Source organism: Malaclemys terrapin, chromosome 24, assembly GCF_027887155.1.
Source record: "Malaclemys terrapin pileata isolate rMalTer1 chromosome 24, rMalTer1.hap1, whole genome shotgun sequence".
NCBI classification, from domain to species: domain Eukaryota; kingdom Metazoa; phylum Chordata; order Testudines; family Emydidae; genus Malaclemys; species Malaclemys terrapin.
In genome coordinates, this window is record NC_071528.1 from 17,317,786 (window position 1) to 17,334,139 (window position 16,354).

The 16,354-nt window shown below is 46.1% G+C and overlaps 1 protein-coding gene across 2 annotated transcripts in view; it reads left to right on the forward strand.

The window, feature by feature from the left end:
• CPAMD8 (C3 and PZP like alpha-2-macroglobulin domain containing 8) overlaps nucleotides 1-16,312 on the forward strand; it is a 132,289-nt gene extending 115,977 nt beyond the window's left edge. For both annotated transcript variants that reach the window (XM_054013324.1, XM_054013323.1), the window contains 3 exons: nucleotides 1,105-1,179; nucleotides 11,296-11,470; nucleotides 11,805-16,312. In XM_054013324.1, coding sequence (XP_053869299.1) covers nucleotides 1,105-1,179; nucleotides 11,296-11,470; nucleotide 11,805 — 251 coding nt within the window. In that variant the 3' untranslated portion in view covers nucleotides 11,806-16,312. The remainder of the gene's footprint in view (nucleotides 1-1,104; nucleotides 1,180-11,295; nucleotides 11,471-11,804) is intronic.
• Nucleotides 16,313-16,354: the final 42 nt, after the last annotated feature.

Sequence of the window (16,354 nt, forward strand, 5' to 3'; positions counted from 1 at the left end):
TGGATGAGCAGAGACAGCCAACTGTGTGTAGATGGCACCATATGGTTGAATCTGGTCCGGCCCAGTCCTGCCTGGGCAAAGGATCAGGACTTGGCTCGCTTCACCCTCAGCGCCAGCTGCCAACCACTGCTTCCTGTATGGCCAGCGGGGAGAGCGGGTCAGCACTGACAACATAGCAGTTAGGAGCCCTGGCCTGGCCCACTTCACCGTGGCCCCTGCAGGCCTGGAGGAGAGACATAGGGTTACTAACCCTTCAGGATTGTCCTGGAGTCTCCAGAAATTAAAGATTAATCTTTAATTACAGATTATGTATTGTGATGAAACCTCCTGGAATATATCCAATCAGAGTTGGCAAACCTAGGGAGACACCACTGTGCTAGCTGGCTAGGAACTGAGGCGGCTCCATCCCACCACCCTTATCCCCTTGGTGGGGCAGGGCCCCCTCACACCATGGCAATCCCCCCCCCACACACACACACATACACCGACCTGCCTGTGTTCTAAGTGGTGGCAGTGCTGAATACTGTGCTGGTTACAGTGTGGGGATTGATTCCGGTCTCCACTCCTTTCCAGATAGCACTGAGGTGTCTCCCAAAGGGCTGTGAGGGCAACAGTAGGGCAGAGAGGAAGCAGCAGGGGCGACCTGGGCCAGAGCTGAGGACAGAATGAGCCAGGCTCCAATCTCTGCCCCGGGCTGGGCTGGCACCATGTGGTTCATCTGCACATGCTGATCTGGCTCTCACTCCACACCCTTGTTCCTCACCTTGGTTGTTGGTGAGACATCCTGTTGTCCCCTCTACTCCATAGGTTAGGGCTGGCCCGCTAACCGCCCACAATTAGCCACAGCCTCAGAGAGGAAACAGAAAAGGAAATTCCCACTCTCCCTCTGTTGGAAAATCACAACAGTTCAGGGTGGGGGTGGGGACTTGGCAGCCATGCATATTCTGTGAAATTTGAACATTTACCCACGACACTGCCATCAACTAAAAAAAAAAAAAAAAAAAAAATCCCAGAACTTTCTCCGTCCTTAATCATGGGGAACTGAAACATTTTCTAGTGGTTCTGTAACCAACATTGTGGCAATTGTATCATTTCCTTCTACAGCCAAGAATTTGCCAGAAGAAAGAGAAACACATTTCCATGGAATTGAGCAGCCTAGCATTCAACAAACTCCTGCAGGTATTGTCTTGTCTTTAGATTGATCTAAGACCCTTTTTCTTCGATAAGGTTAAAGCTGATCACTAAGAATAAGTGACTCGAGTACTTTTTTTTGCATCTTGCAAAAAAATGCAAAAACTAGGTAGAAAATCTGAAAGTTAGAAAAAGTGAGACGGTAGGAGAATTTAAGCCAAATGAATCCACAAATGCAAGCCTAGCTCTTCTTGTCCCGTTTTGAAAAAATGAACATGTGCTGCCTTCAGTGCACATGGGAGCCTGAGATTTAATGGCAGCTAGTTATGTATGGAGAGGGGCAGGTGAACACCAAACCCTGGGATATGGGGAGCTTGTATTCAGCAGCTGTCATAGCATCTCATTAGCAGTGTTAAACTGAAAACTTCCCATTTGAGATCAGACTGGTGTAGTTTGTCCTAGCAAATGAGTCAGGGGGACTTGGTGCCAGCTGGACCATTTGCAGGAACCCTGGAGATTGCAGCTGAATCAAGTTTATCCTTAACTATTCTGTTAAACTTTTCAGATGGCTGCTCTGATCCTGTTATTAAAGCCTCTATCTGGGGTAAATGGCCTTAATAAGTGCAAGGTGAAGGGGAGTGGGAAGGAGCTGCCACTTTACTAGGTTTGAATGAATTGAGGAAGCTGGCTGCTCTTTTCAGTTGATGCTTTTATTTATGGGAATTTTTTTCCCCAAGATTCATATGTCAAACTTGCTCATGAGTTACAATAAATCTTGTGAGGAAGCATTGGAGGTGGGTCAATAGAGTAGTTGTGTCACACCGTTTCTAGAAAATAAACTGGACTGGATTTTTCCTGGCTGCTTTCCACTCAACAATTCTTCCTTGGGCTCAAACTCTCCCAACAAATCAAATAGTTTCTGTAAAGTGAGAAGTAAATGGACAGAAGCTGTGTCCCCCTCCCTCTCCCATGTTCTCCTGGCACTGATGCTCAGACCAGCATATATCCAGCCCCCTCATGTTCCCTGCCCTTCCCCTGCTCAGCAAAAGCTACTGGGCAGCTTTTCAAGATATATAAACATGGTGGATATTCTGTTTTGAGTGTTCCCACAGGTGACCTCACCTGGGGAGTTGCAAACTGATCTAGTCAGTGTGTGTCATGCTCACACTCACTCTCTCTGGATTTTGATAGTGCATAAATCAATTGATTCTCCATAAGAGTAAGTGAGATGGATGCTTGTTTTTTTTCTAAGCTGTGTAAATCTGGTCTGCTCTGTATCTTTCTTCCAATTGCATCTGAATCCTTTAAAACATTCACACAAGGAAAAAACACAAACATATTCTATTTAATGGCAAAAAAACCCAACTATGTTAATGCAGAGTTAAGGTTCCTTGATGGTATGTTATCGCCTTGCAGAATACTGAGTTGAGCAAAATTCAGACTTCTGAAAACCAAGAAATGCCCCAATATGCCCCATTAACACACATACCTTTACTCTGATAACCCCACAGTTGCTGAAAGGTATAAGCTCTTCATCTCCTTTCACAGCCCATTTACTCTCACCCACAGGACACCATCTATTAAAGGACAAAAAAAGGCAGGGGGGAACATAGCCCCTGCTACCTATCTTTTTTTGGTCCCTTGGAGCTGGCAGTAGCCAATGGGAATTATTTGAACTCCATGTGCAGCCAGTGTGTTAGTCATACCTACTGGTGGAGGCAGTGGTTGGGTCTCCTTGGTTTATTTATCTGGCATATTCAAGTCAATCAAGCCAAGCCACAGTGTTCTTATCAGCAATATTAAAGGCATGAAGATCTCTAGGAAGTTGAGTCATTTTGCAGTCCTCAACAATGTGTGTCATGGTTTGTGGCTGCCCACATTGACACTGTGAACTGTCTTGAAAACGCCACCAAAATTCTGCTGCAGCACAAATTCAGTTTCTGGTACAAAACTGGTTCAGAATCATTGTCTGGAACTCGTTTGATCAGTTGACCGAGAGTTGTGGTAATCCTCGAATTCTGTCTGCTCGTTGGATCATCCGTTTCTCCAGTCCGCAGACAAGCTGCAACTAGTTACTTACGGGAAATGCGTCATGAATGCTAATCCATTGTCCCCCGTCCTGTTGGTAAAGGTGTATCTGTGATATGAGGACATGTGGGGATTACTTTGAGGCATGTAACAGAGCTGTGATTATGATATGATGAGATACATGTTTTGGACTCTGATGCATGTGAGCAAAGGGAAGAGCTGCATGTGTATCTTCATTTCACTGCAGAATTGTGTATGTTATATAATTAGCAGGGGAAGGGGTTTTATTACAAAGAGTATTGTCAGTAGTGAGCTGGGGTAGGAGAGCATTCTAAGCATTTGTTATCTGCATGAACTCCAGGTAATATGAGTGTAGTTGGTGTCAGGTGAAGCTGTACTAAATAGTGCATGCAGTAGTTAACTCTGCTTGGTAAAGATGTGCTTGCGAGATCTGTGGACTACTTTGAGGTGTGTTACAGAGCTATGATTGTGATGAGAGGAGATCTACGTTTTGCATCCTCTTGTATTTGAAGAAGGGAAGAGATACGTGTGCGCCTTCAGGATGCAGTATGCATCATTACTGTGCAAAATTTTGTAGAGTTTGTCAGTAGCAGGGGACAAGGCTTTTATTACAAAGAATATTGTCAACAGTGAGCTGAAATATAAAAGGATTCTTATACTTTAATTATGGGTAAGTGAAAGTGTAGGTTGATATGGATCCTGTGAGTAAGTGTAACAGAGTTGTAAGAAGTGGTTCATAAATTGTACCTGTGTGGCATTCTTTCTGGTGAACTGGCCATGTGTGTGAGTGTAAACCAGGATATGGACCCCCTGAATCTTATAGTCCCATTAACCTTTCATACTATGTGCTATGTACATATTGAGACATTGCTTGAAGGGTGCACCAGGAAGGTGGCATGGGCAACCTTTTTTGTTTTCCTTTTTATCCTTTAGTAGTGTTAGGTGGAATCCTGTGCCCAGGAGCGGCGCCAGGGATTTTGGCGCCCTAGGCGGGGGTCCTTCCACGCTCCCGGTCGTCGTCGGCAATTCTGCGGCCGTGGCGGGGGGGGTCCTTCCTCGCTCCCGGTCTTTGGGGCACTTTGGCGGCGGATCCCGGAGCAAGTGAAGGACCCGCCGCAGAATTGTCGCCGAAGACCCAGAACGCGGAAGGACTACCCCACCGCTGAATTGCACCAAGGGCATCAAAATGCCGCCCCCCCAAATCCTGGTGCCCTAGGCAACCACCTAGGTCACCTAAATGGAAGCGCCGGCCTTGCCTGTGGCTGAGAATGAATAGGTTGTAAAAGGAGATGAAGAGCTTGTACATTTCAGCAACTGTTGGGTTATGAAAGTAAAGGTATATGTGTCTACGAGGCAAATTGGTGCAATGCTGAAAGAGGGCAGAGTTAAGGTTGCATGGGCCTCATGCCTCACTCACCTGAGCCACCAACCTCTTTCCTCTGCCCTGCCACCATCTGCATTTATTCTCCTTCCCCTCACTGCCTGGGCAACCGTAACTGTGTGTTCCCTGGTTTTCAGAAGTTTGAGTTTTGCTCAACTCAGCATTCTACAAGGCAACAACATATCACCAAGCAATCTTAACTCTGTGTCATTGATAGGAGTTAGTAATCATTTAGGTAGTTGCACCATCATACCAAGCCAGCCAGTCACCCCACACACGTACACATCAGCAGGACCACACCTGCTCTGCTTTGGCCCATCTCCCCAGCCCTGCCACTAACCCATTCCCCTCCAACCTAGTCCCCTCCCCACTACTGTACCCAGGCCTCCCAGTGTAAGCAGGGAACACATCTTCTTGAAGTCCTCATTCCCTGGTATGCAAACATTTCTGTTGCTGTTATTTTCCCCCTCCAATAACCCAACTTGCATGCATTGCCTGTAGTGAAGGACAATTACAGCTACTGTAGAATGGTGTTCCTGGTCATGTGTCAAAATGGGTGGTGGGGGGGGAATTTGTGACAAGGCCAGTGAGACAAATCACAGACAGGATATATGTTCAAAAATACTGACTTTTTATATTTGAGAAAGAGATCCTCTGAGCTCTATCCAATAGATGTACCCTCTCTCCCAAGAACAGTGAGGTGTCAGCGCTTGTAATGTTTATATGCCAGATAGTACATTTTCCAGTCAGCCAGGAACCCTCCAATTTCCTGATTAATGTTCTTCCAGCACCTAATAATAGCTTTCATATCATCACTGTAGCAATTATTCAGACACTTAACCAAATCAGAGAAAACTATCACAGCTCCTGGGCATACTTCTGTGATGTGGTCCAAATCTGCTCTCATACATTGTACATCAGAAATAAGTCCCAGATCATTTCTGCCTGAGTGAGTCATCACAACGTCAGGTAAATCACCACCTTTTAAGTCACTGCTGCAGAGTGCGAAAAATATTGTGCTAGTGCAGGCATCCACTCAGATCAGCCTGTAGTTAGCAATCCCCATGTCATGGTGTACTCCTTGCTCTCCCAAAAATGTGTAACCTTGTGATCTAGGAATTGCCCAGAATCCACACATTGGCAACGTTAGCCCTGCACATGTTTTTTTTTCCCCCCCTTAGCTATCAGGGTACCTGCACTGTCAGTTCCAATCCTCTGTGCTGTTTGTCTGTGGAAACATCACATTAATCTGCCCTGAGATCAGGTACTAGCCACTTGCCTCCACCCCTGGCCTTCCCCCTGTGGGGCTAGTAAAATGTCAGTTTTTCAAACAGCCAGTCTAAGGCTTGCCTATCATCCAGATCCATAGTGGGGCAAGAATGTGGGGTTAACAGGTGCCCCTGTTCCTATTGCCCCCCAGTTTCCCTGCCACTCACCCCACATCTCCTTTCAGACCCCTCATCCTCATGCCTCACTCACCTGAGCCACCAACCTCTCTCCTCTGCCCTGCCACCCCTCTGCATTTATTCACCCTCCCCTCACTGCAGCCCCAAACCCTTATCCCCCTATTCCCCTACTTCTCTGTCCCCTAATACTCCTCCCCTCCCAGGAAGCATTCACATGTCTGATTTTTGTTTTTCTTCTCCTGAATACTTTGATTACATTCATCCCAAAATAAAACTGCCACCCATGAATCACACATTGCAGCGACTTCTGGCCACTCAGTCCAAAATTCCTTTTCTCTTGGGGAGAGGATGGGGTGCTTGTGATTCACGTATCCTGAGTTGTGTTATTGGAAGGGTTAGTGCAGAGCCATCAGTCTCAACGAGGTCTGTGACTCATCAAGTAAATAGTACCTCTCAGTTTAACAGTGCAAGGCAGCAGAAGGAAACCATTTTGGGGGATACCTGTAACTCAGGAGCCCGTTTGTCAAATGACTCCAAATTTGGATCACTAATGTTACCCCATGCCACAGTGAGACACACCACATTTCAAAGCAATCCGAGTAATAATTTGGATTTTAGAGCACTTACAAGAGTTGAGATTTAAAACATCGGATGGTAGGAAACCCTCTAGCTGTTTTTCTGCTTTGGTGTATGCAGACTGTAAAAAATGTATATTTTCTTAAATACCATTCTCAATTTGGGTCCCCCAGACAGGGCCGGCTCCAGGGTTTTTGCCGACCCAAGCGGCAAAAAAAAAAAAAGCAGCGATCACGATCACGATCTGCGGCGGCAATTCAGCGGGAGGTCCTTCGCTCCGGCCGGGAGTGAGGGACCATCTGCCGAATTGCCGCTGAACAGCTGGACGTGCCGCCCCTCTCCGGAGTGGCGCCCCAAGCACCTGCTTGGCAAGCTGGTGCCTGGAGCCGGCCCTGCCCCCAGAGGTCTAGTGAGTGGCTTGCTTTACCTTGGGTAAAACCTGATGGATTTTGATCCTCATCACAGCAATAGTTTGGCCCCTAGCTCAGAGGCAGTGCTAGCTCATTGGGGTCCTAAGCAGGAATATTTTTGGGACCCCTCACCACAACACATAATAAAAAGCGAATAGGAGGCCCCCTTGAGCTGCTTGGGGGCCCTAACAAATTGCTTAGTTTGCTTATGCCTAGTGCTGGCTGTGTTCTAACTCTCCACAAAAAAATCCAACTAGAAACTTTTTTGAAAAATGTCTATATTTTGGGTACTTATATCTCCACAACTCCTAGATCTAATGACTCTTAGTTTGGGTCACTAGTCATACTCTGCACCCTCCTGAGACAAACCAAGTCTAAAAGGATCTGACTAAGCATGTTGATTTTAGAGGACTTAGAAAGGTTGACCTTTAAACAAAAGTTATGACACAACCTTAAGTATAGTGACATTGCTGCGTCATTATACTATCGACAAAGGTGCAGCTGGCCATATGGTCTATAGACTAAGGCAAAAGAGGTAGAATTCACAGATGACCTGGTCTCGGTTATGCCAGGTGTCTTATTTATTTGAATGTCTAAAGTGTGCACCCCTCTGCTCACCGTAGGCACAGGTACATTAAAAACACAAACAATTGTGTCTGACGGTGTCACAGGATCTCCAGGTGCCTTGGTCATTCCAGTAAGAAGCAGGAAACTCCTGGAAAGCAGATGCTTCTCTGCATTGAGCTGTCATGGCAGAGTGAACGTTTTAAAATAAAACAAGCTAAATCCTGCTTCAGGAAAAGCAAATAGCATGTGACTCTAAATAATCCTCTGGGCTCATCCTAGGTCAACCAACCAACCACGCATTAAATGACTCAAAGTTCAACAAGTGAATGAATCCCTCCTTACCCCCCCCCCCCCACGTCCCATTTGGGCTCATTGGTTTGTTAGTGATGAAGCATGTGATTGGTTTAAGTCGGCTCAGGTGCTGTGGGGCTCTAGTGGAAGTTCATATGATCCGTGTCTAAATCTGTGATTTCCTAAAGGGATTTAAAACTCCAGGAGCTAAATCAAGTTTCAGGTGGGTAGGGAAGAATGGACTCAGTCCAGACTTAATCACCAGGAAGTGCCATTTTATTGTAGAGCTTTGTGGCGTTTATATTGTCTGCAGTCCTTGTGCATTTGCTGTATCACTTGTGCAGGCTCCATTTGGTCCTGAGTGATAATTTCACTGTTAGCGTTTGGCTCTGTTACCCCAGCGATAGAAAGAGTGTGATCCAATTCCCTGTCAGCTCATTTGCTGGGGAACTTGGAAATGTACTTGGGCTCACTGTGGCAAAGTTACTCATAGGAGTACAGTCCCATTCACATCAGTGGAATTCCTGGTGTGGGTAACAGCTGTTTACATGAGTAGGATCATCCCCTCAATAAACCCATCAGCTGCACTACCCCAGCAAATGTGTGGTCTTGAGAAGCCAGAGAATGAGTTCCTGTGCATCACCAGATCCTGTCTTGTGTAGTAACTGTCCCAGGCCATGGAGCTGATGCTAGTGATGCGATAGGACTGGGGTTGTTGTTCTGCTATGTTTTAGAAAAGAAATGTGTTTGCAGACTGGCAGGTATGAATAGATGAATTATCTCTGCCTCACAGATATTTTCTCTTATGTTGGAGAGAATTGCAGGAATTGTCTGGGGTAGGCATTAGGGAACGGCATTCACACTTGTATCACCTTACTTCCCTCAGGGAACTGCTGACAAATTGGACAATAGAAAGAAAATCTAAATGAACAGCCTGGATCCAACAAGACCCCCCTAACGTTCCATGCTCCGTTAGTGTGTCCTGTCCCTCAGCTCCCTGCCATATACTCTTTTATTTAAAATGTAATCTCTTTGGGGCAGGGTCCTTGTTGCAAACCTGGCTGTAAGTACCTAGCATCCATTTCTGGCTGACTGGCTTTTCTACGTTGCTTGTCACATTGATGTAAAGTAAGTAACAAGGGTAGTCCTGTGAGTCCCAGGGATACCCTGCCTCTGCAGCATTGACCCTCCTTCTGCTGGAGCTGGGCTGTCTGGGGCTGCTTCCAAAGCCCACTGATGCCGCTATAAAACCTCCCAGCCCCAGGTGCTGAAGACACTGCCTCCCAGCCAGCCCCAGAGTTCAGGAATGAACTCTACTCCCCATGGAGCCACACCATGACACCAGCTGGCTGGAACATTCTTTGCAGGAGCACTAACTGGTTAGGATTGATTGGGTTGGCCAGGAGCCATTTTTTACTTTCATCCCATCAGTGTGCAGCAAACATTGGCTGAGGCACAAACATTTGGAGATGGGAGAGCAGTTTGTGTGTAACAGGAAACATTGGCCTTTCATCTTTGCTTTGAATTGAATGTTGCATTCCTAGGAGGAGTGAGTACTGTGATCTTAATTCCATCTCTGGTGGACAGTACTCATCTATTCATAGAACAATCTCATGATCTGGCAGGTTCTCCTATGGAGGAGGCCAAGAAAGAGTGAGCATGGAGACTGATTCTCCTTTCAGGGAAGTGGTCCCTTGCCTTTGGGCTGAGCATGCTGCTGGGAGGGTGTGGAAGGTGGTAGGAAAAGGCCTTCAGGATTGTTATTTCTGGAGTACAAACATTTTTCAAAGGCCTTGGAGAGGGTTCCTGTTAAATAAAACAAAATATTATGTTGGGACTTTCCCTCCCTGCAGCAAGTGGAATAAAGTGAGCAGCTTGCTTGGGCTTGGATTGGAGTAGTCACATGAGTGAAGCCAATAGGGAGGCTAAGCAACTCGGTCCAGACTGCAGCAGAAAGGAGCAGCTCTGAAAATAAGGACAGGTTATATCCTGGGGTGTTTTCAGCTGTCTGCCTCAGCAGTGCTCTTACCCTCTGGACACCTTGCAGGTCACCCAAATTAGATAACGATAGCCTGCTCTGTATGGGAAACGTGCCGAGTGAGTGACTTTTCCCGAACGAGAGTCTGATCTCTAGGATAGGATAGAGGGAACATCCCAATCCTATTCCTGAAGGCTCCATCCCTTTCTTATCCTTTTGGTAGCTCTTATGTAGCTTGTCAGTCAGCTGAAATGGAGAGTCTTGCCCCAGCTACACATGCCCCACTCCAGCTAGTTACTAGGTCCCTTCCCTGAGGAAGGGAGGGGCTCCAGCAGCACTACCTGCTACAATCAATCCAAAATCTGTGATCTGATTGGTTTATGGATCTGGATTGCTTGTCAGCCAATCTCCCTTGGAACTTGGACAAAGTGTATTGCCCTAACACTGACTATAAGATGACTTAGTAGTTGTTTTTATTAGTAATGATACTTAAAACTGTAACTTTCATCTGATAATCTCAAAGCATTTTACACAGCTGGGTCAGTATTCTTCTCCACATTTTACCAGTGCAGAAACTGAGGCACAGAGAGGGGAAGTGACTTGCTCAGAATCGCACGGATGGTCAGTAGGAGCGCTGGCTACAGAGCCATGGGACCCTGAGTCCCATTCCTTGGTCCTAACCAATAGATCAGGCCATATCTCTACTTAATTTATAATAGTTTTCAGAAGATAAAACTCCCTGATTCAGCCATTGAAGCTTCTGCCGCCGCCCCATACATGTGGGAAGGTGCTGGGTCAAATCCCGTTATTGAATTGTGTGGGTATTGCATCTTTCTCCTCCCCTTTTCCCTATGATGGAGCAGTATCTTCAGTCCGGAGGCCTGGGAACTACAGGGAGCAGAGATGTACCTGAAACAGGAACTTTCAACTTTAAAAAAATTTGTAATTAAGTAACTTGAAATGAACTTCTTTAAACAAACACTTGCTTCTTTCTGCAGGATCTGCCTGCCCTCACAGAATGAGCACCCCACACACAATGGGTGTATGCCATCTCATCCTCACCCCACCCCAGCCTACACACAGCCAACAATAAACAAAAATAGCCTTAGTGTTTTTTTTTAATTAAAAAGCTCTTTTTCCAAGCTTTCTTTCTTATTTTCCCCAATATCCAAATTTCAAAGGAGGAAATATAGAAAATCCTAATGCAGTGCGGCTCTGCTGTTTGTAGTCTGGGATTGAACCATTTAATGGCCTTTGTGCCGTAACGTAGGCCCAGATGTGTGCAGGGCTGTCAGCATACACTTTACCCCTCTGCTGGTGAGAGAGATGAGGTGTTCGGCTCCCCTGACTGACCAACATGCCTCCTCTTGTGTCTTACCCCACTCCCCCCAGTATCCATCATATCCTGCTGAGAAGCAGAAGAGCTGTCTGTGGCAGGCTCCCTTTGGCTAAGGCATATCCTGCAAGCGTGTCAGTCTGAGGCTCTTCTTATTTCCTTCCAACCAGAGGAAGGCCCTGCGCTCCAGTCAGACCTGTCCTACTACTCTTATGAGTACGACCCTTATGCTTCTGAAGCTGACATCTTTGAGGTTGCAGCAGAGCTGGCAGCAGAGCTGACGACAGCAAGCAGCACGCTGAGAGAAGTGGACAAGATTCAGGAAGTGGTGACTACAGTAGAATGGTGAGAGAGCGATGTGAGCAGGAGATTCTGTTTTTTTTTTTTTTTTATCGAGTTCTGATATCGTATAACATGACACTGGGTCTAGAGTGAGTGTAAATAATGCGGAAGGGGCATGCTGATAATCACTCTACTAATTGCCTTGGCCGAGGACCAGCTGCAGGTCAGGCTAGTGTTGGGATGGCAGCTGGGACTTGCATGCCTGGAAGTGTCAGTTCCTAACGTAAATTGTAAATTCAAAAGGACTTTTTAAGCTTGTCCCTGCCTGGCCCCACCTCTGCTGCAGAGAGACATGAGTTGGAAATGACTTCTCTTCGTTATATTCTCTCTTCAACAGAAATAAATAATTTAAAATAAAAAGAAGAGGCTCAGAATCAACTCCTGTACGAGTTTGTTCCTACAGACGACCTGCTGCAGAACAGAAACCAAATGACGACTACTTCCTGATACCCTCAGAATTGTAGGCTTTGCCTCCTCTTGGGGGGCAGGAGCTCCAACGGGGTGCTCAGCATTATTTTTCTATCAATTTTCCTGCCTTTTGTGCATCCCCTTAGGAGTTATTTCAAGGATGGGAGACCAATGTGCTGCCCCAGTGTAGGCAAGGAGAACGGGCTGGAATTCAAACCCTTAGACCACTTCAAAGTATGTTACAAGGATCCTGCAACACCATTTCCGAGCTACACTGAGTCCAGAGCTCTATTCTCAGCTGAGTTGCTGTTTGAGGAGAGATGGCTGAGGAGTTTTTTTTTTTTAAATAATAAGAGCAGTGTATTTTAGCTCAGTATGCCACAGCAAAGGTTTAACACCCCCAGCTCACCACCCCCCTACCGCCCACTGCACCAGCAGCATGTTGCCCTGCAGAAAGGAAAGTTCATTGTTCATCAGACTTGACAGGGGGTGCATTCTCCAAAAGAAGTGAAATCATCTGTGAACTCCACAGGAGTTAAAAGCCTAACAGTCCAGGACATGGCTGCAGACTCTGCCTGGGAAGAATGCCCACAATAGAGGTGATTAGGGTCAAGTGGCTGAACTCCATTCATGCTGGAATAAGTACTGCCAAATGCAGCCTGTAGCTTCCTAGCCTTTGCCCTCTGGTTACTCTCTCCTCATAACTTCAGCATGAAAATAAAAGAGACCTGTGGCCATGGTGTTCTCAGTGCTTGCCTGATTTCACCAGCCGTTTCTACTCTTCTTCCACCAGGATCCCAGTGCAATGGCTGTTCTTGATGTAGATTTCTGTGCACAGTCTGTATGGCCCTTGGGCTGCTGGGCAGGTGCAAACCCCTCCTCTTTGTCACAGAGTTTTGGCTCCTGTCTTCTCAACTGCCCTAAGCAATGACAGCTGGGGTCTAAGCAATGCATTTTGCAGTGAAATGAAGAGCAAAAGCTGTCTGTTTCCAAAGTGCAGGAGCAGAGACATTTTGGGTCTCTTCCTGCTTTGGAGGAGATTTGTACATCTACCTGTTGCAGAATAGTCTTAGTGTTTCCTCTCCCTGCTTCCATCCTCCCCGCAGCACAAAATGGGGTGTCAATCCACATGGAGAGTGTTTGTTCATGAAAGGAAACAAGAAAAAGCCCAATTCAGTTCACTTTTAGGGCTTGTGTACAGAGGGAAATTGGCCAGAATGGCTACTGTGAAATAGCTCCCTTTGTGGATACTCTGTTCCAGAATAATTTGGGCACTTTGTGAGTGCACTGATTATTCCAGAATAAAGTGATTTTATTTTGGAATAGTGTCCATGCAGGGAGCTATTCCATAAAAGCTATTCTGGCCAATTTTCCCATGTAGTCAAGCCCTGAGTTCCATTTTTCAAATACTGGTTCCAGCCAGACTGCTGAGCAAGAGAAAGATTCCTTAGCTGTGGTGGCTCCTAAGTTTCCAGTGTCAGTCTTTTAGGCTGGGGTTGAGTAGTTGCTTCAGCCTTCCCAAATATATGTGACATGGTGGAAGACCTGAGCTCACAGCTCAGTTCCTGAAATGCCCATAAATTCCAGATGATCTCTGCTGGCTAGTTTCAAATCACTTCTTCCCCTGCTGATCTGAACTCTTCTCTCAGGATCCTAATGTGGCCTGCCTGTGTGCATGTCCTGCTTCTCGGTAGAGATTTTGCTGTGTCTTTTTAATGTGTGTGAATGGACCACATCCTAACTCTGCCCCACAGCACAGTGGAAGCGCCAGCTGCTCTATTCCTGCCTAGCAGGTAAACAAATGCCTTCAAACTAAATTCCATCTCTGTGCTGGCACTGCTTGCAGCAAGCAATTGTCCTGGCAAGCACTGGCTATTGTGTACACATGGCAGCATAAGTCAATATTTATTCACTGGGTAAATAACAGGCCTAGTGCAAGCTACAGTGAGAGGCATTTTCTTCTTTTAAAAACATCAGGACTTCACAATACAACCCTGCTGTTTGCTGGCACCAGCCTCAGCACTCAGTAAGGCCTGAAGGCTTGAAGAGTGAGACATGAACTGTCACCTTAATAATATGGCTGTGATCCGGCTTCTTGGCCCTCCAGTCCTTGTGCTTGGGCAAGGCTCCATGTGACTGGGGCCAGGCTCCTTGGCCTTCTGTAGCTGGGAGCTCTGATCCTCATGCCCAGCTCCAAGGTCCCCAGCTTCCCTCTCTCTCCCCTTGCTTCCTGACTTGTTGGTGTCATTGTCTCATAAGATTAATGGTGTTTTACGTTTTTTTGTTTTAGTTGATTAATTATAATTATATGCTGATTAATCACACCCACATGATGTGCTGCCCCTGCTGGGTACCTTCTTTGGGCAGGCAGAGCTGGTGTGACCCCAGCACACAAGAGGGTAGAGATGGATGAATTCCCCCAAGCTTTGGCCAAGTTCCGAGCCAGCTCCCATCACTTCCCTGGCTCTCGGTTAACTGCAAAGTAGCAGTTTAGTATTCAAAAAAGCCTCTCCGCTATTACCCACAGCAGGAGGGTGGGGTCTGCTGGCACTGCCCTTACCCACTGCCCATTACTACTCTGCCCATCACTAGAGGGGCTCTGGGTGTGGCCAATACCCTGACCCTCATCCGGCAGGAAAGTTAACATTATTTCAGTTTTATCACTGGAGGAACAAGCACAAAGGGCTTGGGACTCCCTGAAAGTCTGTGGCGGAGCTGGGATTAAAATTCAGGTCTCTTGCTTGCAAATTCCCTGCTCTAACTACAAGCCAATGCTGCTTCCTGTATTCCAATTACTGTGCTAGGGTTCACCATTCCCTGGTACCCTTAAGGCTAGAGAGCTCTAGGTTAGTAGAGACTCTATGCATCGTCTCCTGGCCAGAACACTTCTTGTGTCCTTGGCACCTGCCATCCATTTGCTTCTCCATCCCAAGGGTAGAACTTTCTTTGTTCCTAAGGACATGCTGGCAACGCTGTAGTCTGTCTCCCCCACTGCCAACTTCTTGCTGCAGTTAAACAGACTGCTTATTTAAGGAACCAAGGAAAGAAACATACAAATACAGAAAAGCAGCTGCTACTTCTCCCCTTCCTCCCCCCCCACCCCAGCAATGATAAGGCAGGAAGGCCTTATACCTACAGGTAGGTGCTGCTGGGAGTAATTTTGTGCGTTGGAGTCCATGTTGGCCCCAGTTGAAAACCCAGCTATTGTGCACACTTGCATTCTCTCTTTCCCAGACTCACTGTCCCCATTTTCTATTATCATAATTCTCTTAACGAGGCAAATTCAATTCTTGTCTTTCCCTCCCTCATCAAAGGGCTGGTCCAGTACCTGTTCCATCTGGGAATATGTCCCCTGTAAGCCACTGGACCCAGGGTGGGGGCTTCACACTCTAGGTCATTCACAGGCTTATACCCAGTGTCGACGCTGTGGCTTCTCAGTCACACACCTGTCTCTGAGAGGGCTAAGAGGACAGCACTGAGGGTCCACCCCATCTGCATTGTCAGGATCAACTCCTCAATGCTATTTGGGGGAGAAGAGAGAGATTTTTAGCCCAGGAAAAAAAAACAGGGTGTGGTGGCTGAGAATGAAAGAGGGCAGACAAGCAGTGGGGTTTCCTTTGGGCTTTGGGATTTTTGCCAATTTGGAACCATTTCTCTCACATGCTTAGAGACAGTCTTCTCCTTGCCTCTGACAATGATTCAACATGAAGGGAAGAAAATCTCCAGTGAGTCTGTGAGATACAGAAGCGCCTGTTTATACCAAGGTACTTTGCTAATTAGACTTGATAGCTCTCTCTAGTTATTGGTGATTTTGCTTGTAATCCCTCCAATGAAATTAGTATTTATATCTGTAACTGTACATGAATATTATCAGGAGCAATCATTACCATGGTATTTATTTTAAAGCAAAAGTTATTTTGTTCTTTCTTGTCCACACATTCCTCCTTTCCCCCTTCTTGATCAGCTCAATAGACAACAAATAGAAAAAGATTCAACCAACTTAAAAATTGAGTTGAAAACAACAGCACTTGCTTTGCTGACATTGATTCTTTAATGCACAATAATTTGGGTTTCATTATTGTGAGTAGATTGTCAATTTAGAAATACATCTCTGTCAATTTAATGTTAAAAAAAACTTCTGCTCAGTTTTTGTTTTCTCATGTGTGCTATTTCTGGTGGAGTGATGATAGCCCTGGTTCTTGGCCTAACTCCATCATATATCTTCTGCGTTCAGCAGCTGGTATTTTCTCAGCATTCAGAGTATTGCACCTATAGGAAATAGGCTCTAGTTTTTCACCAAGAATATTTAAAAAACCCCACAAAACCCAGCTTTGTGATCATTTTTTGTTTTCTTCGCACAAATGTTAGTATGAGTCCAAAAAAGGGGTTGTTTTAGACACTGATGAATATTTTATTAAAAACTGATTTCTAAAACAATTCTGTCTTCCTCTCCTCTCTACTAACATCTGCCTCGTAATA